We start from the raw sequence: 13,670 nt of genomic DNA, 5'->3' as shown, positions 1-13,670 counted from the left end.
CATTGCCCGGTTTTAGTTGCACGCATACGAATCAATGCGGGTAAAAGCCATAAGATGACCGCATACTCACTGCACCCTCCCTTTAATATCCCAGGGGTTATAGCCATTCACGTGGCATCTGGAATATAAATCTACTTTGGAAATAACTTTGAAATTCCGAAAGTTGCTAAGAGAGTTTGCAAACTGCCCAGCTTTTTCGAGTTCCCTAGCCCCCCCCCCCCCCCAGCGCGTTACCTTGCACATAAGGCCCTGTTTGGGGATGTTCCCTGGCGCGCAGACTTTCCGGCCGTCGCGTGAGCAGGTCCCGCACGGTCTCGTTGTACACCTCGACGCAGCTGGAGTGGATGGGATAAACAAAGTCAGTCCGTGCTCCTAGATTAAGTAAAGTACGTTGTAATGATCACCGGTTCTGGCCTTGCAGTGGAAGAAGCATGCGGCGTATTGCAACCCTCTAATTCAACTCTGCCGCGAGCAAAGATCCTGTTCACTGAAGCTGGGCCATAGCAGGCGTGCTGGTTTGCGTGAGATGGCCGTTAGCAGCGCTTTCTATGACATTAGCTCGCATAAATGCAAGCTTACCATGACATCAGCTCACATTACTGCCAACGACGGGCTTGAATAGCAAGAAAAAGGCAACAGAAAATGATATGCAGTATGAAGCCCGCGTGCATGCGGGTCGTGTGGTGCTGTCAAGATACTTGCCTGAGGCTCATCGTGCGTTCGGATCCAGCCGCAGACAGCTTCTGTAGGAGCTCCTGACATAGGCGCGGTGTCAAACCTGGACATTCCTGACAAAAGGAGAGTGTCGATGGTTCAGGGATGCTATTTCCTGTCTGTCTTTCCCTACATCGGGACATATATCGCCGTCACTATGTGAGGGCGGGAGTCATGAACATGAAGTGCATGTGGAAAGCAACGCCTTGAACCTGCTTGCAATGGCTCACATACGAAATGCCTGGTGCTTAACATGTTTCCTACTCATCCTTGCTTTTGAATTCGGCAAGCAACTATGCACACACACACACACACACACACACACACACACACACACACACACACACACACACACACACACACACACACACACACACACACACACCCACACACCACACACACACACACACACAACATGTATATATATATATATATATATATATATATATATATATATAATATATATATAGATACATATACCCTCTCCTCTCTCTCTCTCTCTCTCTCTCTCTCTCTCTCTCTCTCTCTCCTCTCTCTCTCTCTCTCTCTCTCTCTCTCTCTCTCTCTCTCTCTCTCTCTCTCTCTCTCTCTCTCCTTCTCTCTCTCTTCTTCTCCCTCTTCTCTCTCTCTCTCACCTGACAACGCCCGCCCCATTCCATAGCGTGCAGGCGACCTGCTGCTTACGTTTGCCACCAACGCCACTCTCATCCATAATCTGTCAAACTTCCAGGTCGCAATTTGGACAGCACGCACATCAAGACACAAGATTAAGTCCGATACCGCCGTTCACCTTTGCGCACCAAACTAATTGGAGTTAATAGGCTTCCGGGTGGGGGTAAATTTGACCCCCACCTCTTCAAAGTTTTTTCCAGCATGATTTTTGAGCGATGCCGTGTTGCCACGCCAAAATTTACGTAGCTGTAGACAATTTAATAGCGGATCGTTCGGTGTCAAACATCTATATGTAACTCGCGTGGTCGCTGGCATACGGCAGGTACAAGTCCGGCCATGGATTCAGCGGAGACTATTTCTAGGGAAACGTCCAATCTGAGGCACAGAGGAGAGTTAGAGGAATCCACACACCTCTCAGATAGTTTCTTAGGCAACGCAACCATTGAATGCGCAATTTCATTGATCTAGGGTCAGGTATGAAAGTCAGACCAGGGTCAAGACCAGCCGGTTTTATTTCCTTAGAGCTTGCTGTATGGGGTTGTTTTTGCTCACGCCTTGAATTTCTTGACAACGGGAACCACATCGCAGCCTTCCATTGAATTGTTGAAGGCTGGGGTAAGTTCTAAAATGTCCCAAGTTAACATGCGGTTTTCAGGAACATGCTACCTCGGGAAACCTCTGACGCTCATTCAAATGCAAAAATCAAAACAGTCTCGTATGATCTTTTTCACCATGACCTTTGAAAGGTTAAACGACGTCACTGACCTAAAATGAGCAGATACTTTGCTTAGAACAGGTATCTAGGTTCACGGTGGTTGCATGAGTGGATGTGGGCCAATTGGACACCTATCCGGATTTTAACATTTTTTAAACCTTTTTAGACCCGAAGGTCATAACATAGGAAACCCAAATTTGACACAAGTGAGTTCACGTACAGGCAAACACACCTCGCAAACTCGGTGTCTTTAGCTCTCGTAGACTGCTGAGTTCTCGGAAGGTTTTAATTGACCCCCACCCGAGCGAGCGGTATCCAACCGCCCACCCGGACGCGTGTTAAGCGAGGTTTTCATCGGCTCAGCCAGGCGTGACAAATCACTGCTGCCGTCGCCATAATGCGTTCAATTACGTGCGTGCTATCGTGGCGCGCGGCCCAACTGACGACGAACAGACACCTGGTCACGGCAGCTCGTCCATCTCTGCCTTACCTGAAAGCCTCAGTTTCGACGCTCACCGTTCTGACTGAACGACCGGCCAACGATTTTTGACATGTAGCGCGGCTCTTTGGTGGCGAATAATCGATGCCGTGGAACTTTCCGTATAACTATCCAGTAATCATGAGCGGGCGTCGGCGGTCGGCTGGGGCTTTTGTCGTATCGCGTCCGTACCATGAACCAGCTCGCCCCGCTGGCTCATCCCCCTTTACGACTCCATTCCGGCCGTGTTAATAGGCGGCCTTGGCAAAGCCACGGCCGTAGGATGAGCTGGGACCGGGGGTCACGGACCGCTGATTCCGTGGCCTAAAGGCCGGCTCGCTCCGGGAGTGAAGCGGGCGAGCGGAACGGGAGCGGAAGGGGAGCGAGCGGAACGGGAGCGAGCAGAACGGGAGCGGAGCAGAACGGGAGCGGAGCGGAACGGAAGCGGAGCAGAACGAGAGCGGGGCGGGAGGGGAGCGGACGGAACGGGAGCGGGGTGAAACGGGAGCGGGGCGGGACGGGAGCAAACGGAACGGGAACGGAGCGAAACGGGAGCGGAGCAGAACGGGAGCGGAGCGGAACGAGAGAGGAGCGGAACGGGAGCGAGCGGAACGGGAGCGGAGCAGGAGGTGAAGGAAGAAACTCTGCTACAGTCGGTCGGCTGTTCTGGCATCAACGTCTGATCACTGCTTGCCCACGTGAACTTACCGGGTTACCGAGCATGGTGTATGTTTTGCCGGAGCCGGACTGGCCGTAGGCCAGCAAGCAGCCATTGTAACCGGCTAGCACATCGTCCAGGAGTGGACGGCCCAGCGACGCGTAAACCTGACAACAGAGCGGCGATGACGGAGCACGTGTTCATCGGACGGCAAGGCAAGTGAATGGTCAAGCCTTGGTGTGTGCCGAATTGTAGTGCATTATGGCCATGACTCATTCAACATCGAGTCCGAACCTGTTGATTGGATGCCTCTCTGGTGTGAACGCCCACGCTAAGCACTGCCTGTTGCGTGACCACTGCGCTAACTATCCAATCGTGAAATGGCTGGTGACCGGCAAAATTTTGCGGCGAAAGCTTGACGTGCCGTAGTGCTCGGTGCGACCCACACTGACCTCTGACATCACCTGACCGTCGGTGTGGCCGCTGCACCAGACAAGGGACCCAGTCATGCACAAATAGTAAACACCGGAAGCGACTCGAATCCCCCCCCGCCCCCCGCCAATGGTACCTTCTTCCTACCTTTCCGACCACTCCCCCCATTCCACGAGTTCGCCTCGGCCAAACGCGCCGGATCGCCCCCGGTTCGGCGAAGCGACTTCACGATAAACGGAGCAAGAGCGGTCTGAGCACAGCTCCGGTCTGAGCGCAGCTCCGGCGCCCACGGAGCAGTCAGCGTGTGCCTGACAGTAGAACAGCTGGGCTATCGTTTACTACGCGGCTCTCTGGACCTTGATGTTTGATGGCCCATTGGGTCACACTGTCATCGTGTGAATCTATCCGAATGATCGACTTGCAAATGATCAAAAACACATTCCGTCATCTGATGTACCGATACACCAGCTGACGTATAAACTTTCACCAATTCCGCGTCAAAAAGCCTTAAATGGGATGTGCGTATGTGTAAATCAATAAAGAAATGGCAATGCAAAATGCGCTATTAAAAAGCAAACGTTATTAGCATTGGTGACCGGATACTCATAAGATGTTATGAGGATGAGACGAATGGCAAACGGCCGACTCGAACCCTTACTGAAGGCAGGAAGTCGGCGCTAATTAGTCGTTAAGCAGACGTCATAACAAAGTAAGATTCCGGGGGACATTACCCAGCGCCACATGGAGAAGAAAACGGCGATAATAAACGACGTCACATAAACGCTACTTCAAATAGTGCGACTCGCACATCTGCTAAGGCAATAAGCATATCAAATATTATCGGAATAAGTACATTACGAGTACATGAACGCCAACAGCAGATATCAACTTTTCGGAAACTGAATATTGAGGGGCTGTTGTGCGGATCATTATCAGAGTCACCATAAGGTCGGTATGGGCATGCCCGTGAATTTGCAGATACCTTAACTTTCATGGACATCGGAGGGGATGGGCAACATGCCTTCAGGTCCTAGGTTTGGAAAAACATCAGTGCCCCAAAGGTGTTGCGTAAGCAGGATGCAAGCCATGATACACAATTTATTTGTGGAATCATAGCTCTGAGAATCTAACAGCTTCAAGCGAGTGAGATCTGAGTGCTTCAAGCTGACCTATGGCATGCTGGTTTCCGCAGCCAGTCAGAATATTGATATGAAACTTGTCAAAGGGAACGATAAAATGTGCTCAGAAGTGCTGTATTTGTCTACCTATGACGGCACAAGAGAAACCTTGCATGCATATTGGGGCGGATTTAGTCAGGGTATTCTCCCTAGTCGCACTAGACCGGATTGGAGGCAGACCTTTGACAATCCCGGATGGACGAAAGGATTGGGATCCAGTCCGTCGAATCGGACCTAAGTCTAGGAGACGGACCGTGCTTAGCACTGTGGTGCATTAAGCTTTCACCGAAAATGTCTGCCGCTGACGCGAAATTCACGAACGGATTGTACAATGATGGCTACGACACAAAAGGTGAGTAGCGTTGTGATGACTCCATAAATTCATCGAACGATTCGGATAAGACGCTTAGGAAAACATGTCTTGTAAATGTATTGGTCAGAAAGCCAATATCTACGCGTGTGAATCTTGTCTACTAACTACTTCGACAAAATGAAAAAGGACATCCTGAAATTGCATGTTGACTCCGGATCCAAAAAGTGTCATCGCCACGCTACGGAAAAACATAGATTTTTGCTTAACTGACTGCACCCTCTCAAATTTTGTATCAAATTTGATATTGAATAAATCGTGTCGCGCACAATTGATAAGAGTTGTCATATTGTTTACGTTTTTATGTTTATGATCTATTTCATTCACTAAACCATTTATATGTGAATCTTGCATGTGTTCCCAACAGTTTCGGTAAATCAGTTATGCCAAATATTTTACTGCGTCCTGCTTCGTCGCGGTTATCATAAACACTGCTTTCTCCCTTTTGACACCTTCGTGATAAAGCAATGAGTGCCAGAAGTTGTATTTTGGCGGCAGGGGCTGCATTACTGTGGGATTTTAATGGCTTAAAGAGCTTGTAAACTTAATTGGAAACTAAGCACTATAAATTACAGTCCCAAAATATCGCGTGTGTAGCATTTAGTTGCATGTTAAATGGCAGTGCCAATTCAATTTACTATATATGCTAAAGTGGCGATCATGTCTCAGGTCATGATGGGGAATATCAACATTGCATTGGTGTTCTGCTGGCCATATTGTTGTGCACAGTCCATTTCAGCGATTACTCTTATGCGTCGTGCGTGTGCCACTCATGGAACTGATTGATATGTACCAAAATATTCTTTTTGAAGGTGCTTGCCAGCCCAACGTTTTGTCGTGGAGACAACCAATAACAGTTTTTGTTCTGTGAATCATACATCATATATTTGGTTTCCCGTTCACTGCGCCTCGACAGCTGTGAATATTTTTGCGCATTTTTGCCCTACATAACTCTGCGTCGGGGCATGCCGGAATTTGAATGACACAAAACTTTTTTGGTGTCCTTGTTTTACACACACCATTCTTCGCTCAGCAAACACTTCCAGTCCGTGCTGCCATCTCTCGGAAGGTCGAAAAACTATAAGTGAGTGTTATTTTGCAAACGCTCCATGACGCATTCAAACGATGAGTAATTGAGGAGCAAATTTGCTGCACACCTTTGATAATAGATAGACATATATATATATACCGGCGTATCTATATATATATATATATATATATATATATATATATATATATATATATATATACATATATATATATATATATAGATACGCCGGTATCTACACTCGAATTTTGCCTCCGAAATTCTATACTGAGTTCACGGATTTGGCGCGTGGATGTAGGTATATATATATCTATATCTATATCTATATCTATATCTATATCTATATCTATATCTATGTATATATATATATATATATATATATATATATATATATATATCTCTCTCTCTCTCTCTCTCTCTCTCTCTCTCTCTCTCTCTCTCTTCTCTCTCTCTCTCTCTCTCTCTCTCTCTCTCTCTCTCTCTCTCTCTCTCTCTCTCTTCCTCTCTCTCTCTCTCTCTCTCTCTCTCTCTCTCTCTCTCTCTCCCTCTCTCTCTCTCTCTCTCTCTCTCTCTCTCTCTCTCTCTCCTCTCTCTCTCTCTCTCTCTCTCTCTCTCCCTCTCTCTCTCTCTCTCTCTATATATATATATACATAAATAAATAAATATATATGTATATATATATATATAAATATAAATATAAATATATATATAAATATATATATATAAATATATATATATATAAATATGAATATATATATATATATATTTATATAAGAACAAATTAAGCAAATGTGTCTTCTAGGACGCTCCATTCCAGTATGGGCGCCTGCGTGTTTACTGGATGAATTCTTCATTCAGACATAGCAGTAAAGTGAAGCGAAGTGTCCGACCTTTGGGGCCTTTTTCAAAAGCATATTCTAGTGAAACCGCAGGACCACTTGCATCTAATAATAGCACTGGGTGGTCTTACTGCAACACCGTCAGGACACAGTAAGGCTATCAATTTTAATTATCGTCGAGTCCATATCGCGCTGTAAGCGCTTTGTAGCACCAATACGCTTCATCCTTGCAGTAGAGACCACTGGTGGCATGACAACCAGCGCGTGCACCTCCGCTGGTGTGAACGTGTGAACGTTTCTCATTGTCCCTGTGGGTGACAAGGGTCTGTTACCAGGAAGAGCACTGGCTGAAGTTTCAACCAGTGCGTCACTATGGACCATCTGATACTCCCATTCCAAAATCCTAAGTGTGCCTCCATAAGAGCCACGGTAGCAGACTCCATATGGTAGCAATAAAAGCCAGAGTACAACGTTTCGTTGAATTCGCGGAAAAATAGTTTTATGTTCGCATATCTTCTTCTCTTCACAGAGCGTTTCAAGCTTTTGCAGCACTCATTACACAAACATGCTTGAACATTAGTGTGTTACAAACATCACACAATAATCGCTGGAAAAGCAAGGCAAATGAAATGCATTACTTTAATAATGGCGAGCAGAGAGCCAGTTGGTATTTCTCGACTGGGCGCACGACGACTGGGCGCGCGGCGCTCCATCGCGGCCGGCTGCCCCCCCCCCCCCCCCCCCACCAAATGTGGACGGTCTGAGCCGGAGTAAATGTATCAGGGGGGGGGGGGATGGGGAGGTGAGTGCGCACTGCGAGTGCAGTGGCAAAGACCCGGTGATCAAGGCTGTGATGAGCTCGGAGGGCTCTGATAATCTGACGACTTTTTGTGTCACCCCGTGGGAGTTGATAGACAACTGGTCAGCCAGACAGTCTATCCACGTAGACGAAGAAATATATGCCCGCGTGAGAGAAGAGGTCGGAAGAAACATCTTCAAAGATCCTCGATGGCGGCGGTTCGGTGGCCATCGGTTCCTGAGGCAGACTTGGACGGAGCTCTTGGAAGGTACTGCAGTTGCCCACAGTGTTGGCGGTGTCGCTGTTCATGCCGGGCCACCTGGCAGTTTGGCGTGCTCGTCGTTTGGTGCGCTCGATCCCCTGGTGAGCGTCGTGAAGTGCTTTCATGGTGACCTTCCGGGAACCATGCGGAATGAGGATGCGGCAGCCTTTCAGAACTAGGCCGTCGTGGGATGAATGTTCGTGGCAAACGTTCCAAAATGGGAGTAAGGAACGTGGTACCATCTCCTTGGAGGATGGGAAACCACGGCATGCAGCCACCAGAAGTTGCTGGTAGGTTTCATCGGCTTGTGCTGTCCTCTCGAGATCATCGAGTCTTGGGCCTGGGAGATGAGCTGGCGCCTGCTGGGCTGAGACCTCACTGATGGTGACGATGGACAAGCGATGGACATGGTGCTCCACAGACTGGACGAGCTGGTTGTCCTCAGGCGTCGGTTCTTCAGCAGGAGCACGTGACAGTGCATCGGGGATGACATGGTCCTCGCCTTTCTGCCAGATAGCTGTGAAGTTGTAGAGACTGGTCTTATCCTTCAGACGTTGTATACGTGGGCTTTCCACGGCATCCAGGGTGTAGTCGTTCAAGATCGGTATCAAGGGCCGGCGGTCGATGATGACTTTGAAGTGTTGCAGGCCCTGCAAAAAGATGCGGCACTTTTTCAGGGCCCACGCCTCTGCCAGGAGCTCCAACTCCACCACTGCGTAGCGTGAATCGGTGTCAGAGAGAAACCTGGACCCACTTTGGACTAGGCGCCAGCGATCACCATGCTGTTGTAGCAGGGCGTATCCGAGCCCTATCAGACAGGCAGCGTCGGTCTGAAGAACCGTCGGAAGATGCCGATCATAATGAGTCTGCACAGGCAGTGATGCCAGAGTCTTCTTGACGTCGTTGAAGACTGTCTGGTGATCCGATGTCCACACGAAAGCGTTGCGAGGTTTCAGTAAAGCACGAAGTGCGTCTGCAGCGGATGACATCTCGGTGGAGTAGTCCCCGAACTATTGAACGAGGCCCATGAAAGACCACAGCTCGGTGATGTTGGTTGGCGTTGGGAAGTTGGTGGTGGCTGTGACCTTGCCCGGGTCGATCTCCTTCCCGACTGAAGACAGGCTGAAGCCACGGAAGAAGGCTTCTTCCTGCGCGCAGCAGAACTTCTTCTCGTTGATCGTGATGCCATGTTGGCGGCATTGTGTGAGAACAGCTCGTAGACGGTCTGCGCGGTCCTCAAATGTCTCATCGTGGACAAGTATGTCGTTGACCATCTTGACGATATGGTCCGGATCTTGGAGAGCCTGATCTCCACGTCGGCAGTACTCGTCCCTTGTTGAGAACAGGCCCATGGGCGCTCGGAGGAACTTGAAGCGCCCCTAGGGGGTGATGAACGTTGTGAGGTGTTGGCTGCTTTCTTGAGGAAGGAGCTCCGGCATCCTGACTTGGCATCCAGCGTGGAGAAGACCTTTGCGCTCACGGGGATACCAGACACGACCTCTCTTGGAGTAGAGAGTGGATGCAGAGGCCTTTTTACAAACTTGTTGAGCTTGGTGAGGTCAACGCATATCCGCACTCCTCCATCAGACTTTGTGACCAGCACCAGTGGATGGCACCAATCCGATGGCTCGTCACCCAAAGGGGCGATGATGCCCTGTCGAACCATTTCTTCCAGCTGGCTCCTCACGTTGTCTCTCCATGCGTACGACACAGGGCGGGCAGCGCGCACTGCGAAAGGTCTGGCATCTTCTGTGACGTGAATGACCTTTGGTGGGCCTGCCATCGGCTAAAGGGATGCGTTGCTGTCATCAGATGTGAAGACGTCGGTGAACTCCTTGAGAATGTCACTGCGGAGCTGTTTCTGCTGTTGTTGTTGGTCGGTGTTCTTCGCTGAGCGTTTTGACGACACGCAGTGACTGCTTGCGCTCCGGGTCTGCAAGTCATCAGCGGGCTGTGGGTAGTGGTCTGGGAAGATGCCGAGCTTCTTGGTCGTATACCAGGCGAGCAGAAGTCCCCGTGACTCATTGAAGACGAAGGCTGTGTCTTCGACTGCCCTCTCGTTGAGGCGAATGATGGCATTGAAGGTGTCGATGCGGTGCATGGACTGTCCGTTGGCAGCTGTGACGTCGATGCCTGGCGGCTTGGTCTGATCTCAGCCACCGAGTATGGGGTTGCGTTGATGCTGCCAAAGAACGTCCCGCTGGAATCTTCCAGCTTGATGGCAATCTTGGGGGCCTGTAGACTGCGATGTAGACTGCTGACGTAGACTTGGGGAACAGCTGCCTGGTGTGACGGGTAACGCTGTCTGCTGCGTGATCGCCATGATGCGTCAGGCTCAGCCTGTAGTTGCTGGGACGAGAGCCTTCTACGGCAGACAATGGCGAACTGTCCCCCGACACCGTAAGAAAAGCACGCTTGGTCCGCTGCAGGACATGTTCCTCTCATATGGCTGGACTCGCCACAGCGTCCGCATGGTGGGCCTGAGCGCCCTCGCAAAGGGCTACGTTGACTTTGATCACGGTGGTTGGAGATGCTGAACACGTTGTGACTTCTGTTGATGACGTTTTGTAGCACCTCGTTGTTTGCCCGGGCCGCTTCCTCGGAACGACACATGTCGATGACCTGCTCCAGTGACGGGAATGGGCGCAGTGTCAAAAGCTTGCGCCGGATCTCTTCGTTGCAAAGTCCTGACATGATGCGGGTAGTGAGACGCTGGTCCATGCGTGTGCTGCATAATTCAGCATCAGCGGCCAGCTTTCTCACTGAAACCAAGAAGGCATCAAAGGTCCCGCCATCCTCCTGTCGCCTCTCTTCAAAATTCACCCGGTCGATGGCGATGCTGCACTGCTGGCGAAGATGATGTTCTATCTTGTCCAACGCTGACCGAACCGTGTCAGACTCCTCGTCGATGCCGATAGCGTGCTGAGATGTTGCACGCGTGTCTTAAGTGAAGCCTGGGCGCAGGCACGCCAGCTGGTCTTCACGACTGAAGGTGATGAGATAGCAAAGCCTGCTGTAATCGTTCCAAGATGACTTTCATGCTCGGAATTCGCGTAGAATGGTGGAAAGGAGAGCTTGCCTGACGGTGTTACTGTGGGTGGTCTTGCGGCACCGTAAGGCATCAGTGATCTCGCTGAGGAAACCGTTGTTGCTGGTGGTGCTGCATCCACTTAAGGTGCCGTTGTTGATGGTAGTGGAGCATCCGAGCTCGGTGGTACTAGTGGAGCCCTTGGTTCTACAGTAGCGGTACCAGTGGACGCCAGCGGCAGATTGCAGCAGACATCCCGCCCGGTTCCTTCAAATGTCTGAATCTCTACGAGCGTTAGCTGTCGGTGTATATCTTGTATCTCTGACCCGAGTAGACTGAGGTCACGCCGATGTTGTTCTTGCTGCTCTTGGAGATCTTGCCGGCGCTGGTCTTGAGGGCCGTCTAGCAGCTTCGTCAGCCACGGTGGTACAGTGTCCCCTTCAGTGTCCTCTTCAGTGTTACCCATCTTGCAACTTGATCAAAGATTGTAGGCCATGCAAGTAGAAGTATCAAGAACCTCTCGCAGAAGGTTGCGCCATGCGACGTCCTCGTCCAGCGGTTCAGCTTAGTTCTGTCAGAGAGAGACGTGTAGCGACGCGGCAATCTGCATTGGACCGCGTCCAGTGGCGTCCTGCCCCAGCTTTCTCAATCAGGCACAACATAACATTTAGTTCGGGTGGACGACCACTCGTAAGTCAGCTTGCATACACGCACCTATCGCGCGTCCCGTGCGGTCCGCCACGGGACGGCGGTCAGCGTCCGCGGCGGTAGGTTCCACCGGCCGCATTCCACCGCGCGGCCGAGGCCGCACCGCGACACGGCAGGGACAGCATGCTGTGCCGCCGGGCCGGCTGGGCGTGCCCATAACAAACATGAACCTACTCATCACACTGAGCCGCAGAGGGGAGAGAACTCTTGCAAAAAACCTGCTATGGTCTCGCCGAAGCTGGACAAAATGCTGGACATGTCGGAGCTCATCGTTTCCCCGCCAGCCGCCCCCGTTTCGCACAACTGTTCGTCAGGTTTGTAGTGGGCCACATTTTCGGCCGCCCGTGGGCTGGACCAATGGATCTAAAACAGGCCATTTTTCACTCAAACAAAGGAGAGACCAACTCTTGCCGCAGGTCCAGGCAAGAGGCAAATTTTACGAAGGTGAGCCCCAAATCGTCTAGATACTAAATAATTCTTCGGGCCAATTTCAGGCCGCTGGACCCTGAAAAAATGGGTTCTGCGTATTTGACCTTAACCTCATTCGTTAAACATTTTTGTGCTCACACTTATCACACATGGCAAACCTTAGTGAATGCATTCATATTGTCGCTTACTGATTACCACTTACTACCAAGTACTTAACTCACAAGTCTTTGCGGTCCAAAGTTAGCCAATAATCGAGTCACATGCATTTAAAGTGCGGCCACTTAACATCACCTTTTCTTTGCCTGCTAAAGTAATGAAAATGATGAAAATCGGGCATTCGAATGTATTGATGAGTCCTGTCCTATGAGTTTTTAAAGGCGGGCACCACTCGCTTGTGCTGGGCATCATGTGCATGATAATAATAACCACTCCTTGTGTCACATGGCTCGTCCCACACTGCAACAGGCGTCTTACGGAGGAGAACTGTGGCCCGCACATCACGAGGAATCAATTTTCCGTTTCCGATACAATTCCAGGAGGCAATCGTACCAGTGATTATGGAAATATCAGGGAGAGGGGTAGAATCTGCCCCCCCCCCCCCCTTCTCCCTCCCACGTTACCGTACCAGAACACATCGTGCACGGAACAAGGTTAAGATGTTCTGCCTAACGTCAAATTAGTTTTTAAGAGCTTCCCATCAAGAACAAGTCCAAATCATTGCTGCATAAAATGTTTTACACACCACAAAATAATTTGCAAAGGATGCGTTGTGTAGCAGTGCCAGAAGTGAAGAAAGCAGTCGGTGGTTACGGTTCGCAAATTATCACCAAACTTTCAAAATTTACTGTCCCATCATTAAAAGCAATAGCTATTTGCCGCAGCTTTTTCAGGTCAATTGCTTTCATCAAGCACGACCCGTGACGTCTATTAGGATGCGTAACATGTTCGCAGTGAAAATGCCATGCCTTTCGCCACCCTTACCTGCTCCTGCTGCGAAGCACGTTCACCGTCTGAGAAGAAGCACTCGTCTAGGCGAAAGTGTTTGTAGCGGGCCCGGTGGTCGCAGCCCGGATGTTCCGGCACCTGGAAAACGCGTTTAGAAACTGTTCAGGTCATCTTAGATCGGAAATAGCCTTAACCCAAGGACAACAGCTTGGGCGGCAGAATTCATGCCAAAAGATATTGGGTTTGAAATTGGCACTGGCCTGGTAACCTCATGTCAATTTCAGTGAATAAATAAGTCGCTCAAATTTGGTAATCCCTTAAGCCCTTCAATGACATGTTGATAACGTGTTGTCACAGTGTAAGTGTTTTCAGCCGAAATAGCAACTAAGAATAGC

General features: G+C 50.0%; 1 protein-coding gene and 1 long non-coding RNA gene across 2 annotated transcripts in view; both read right to left on the bottom strand.

The window, feature by feature from the left end:
- LOC119107570 (kinesin-like protein KIF16B) overlaps positions 1-713 on the bottom strand; it is a 46,266-nt gene extending 45,553 nt beyond the window's left edge. The window contains exons 1-2 of the mRNA XM_037231061.1: positions 703-713; positions 235-335 (exon numbers count right to left, since the gene is read on the bottom strand). Of these exons, the coding sequence (XP_037086956.1) occupies positions 235-335; positions 703-713 (112 nt within the window). The remainder of the gene's footprint in view (positions 1-234; positions 336-702) is intronic.
- A 1-nt stretch (position 714) lies between these two features.
- On the bottom strand, positions 715-13,357 carry LOC119097956 (uncharacterized). Its single transcript, XR_005094217.1, has 3 exons — positions 13,312-13,357; positions 3,288-3,404; positions 715-788 (listed from the first exon to the last, which is right to left on the bottom strand). It is a non-coding gene; the product is annotated as an uncharacterized LOC119097956 (long non-coding RNA).
- Positions 13,358-13,670: the final 313 nt, after the last annotated feature.

This window comes from Pollicipes pollicipes, unplaced genomic scaffold, assembly GCF_011947565.3.
Source record: "Pollicipes pollicipes isolate AB1234 unplaced genomic scaffold, Ppol_2.1 Scaffold_2555;HRSCAF=2994_pilon_pilon_pilon, whole genome shotgun sequence".
Lineage (NCBI taxonomy): Eukaryota > Metazoa > Arthropoda > Thecostraca > Pollicipedomorpha > Pollicipedidae > Pollicipes > Pollicipes pollicipes.
The sequence above is the reverse complement of the archived record's forward strand: the minus strand, read 5'-3'. Positions and strand labels throughout refer to the sequence as shown.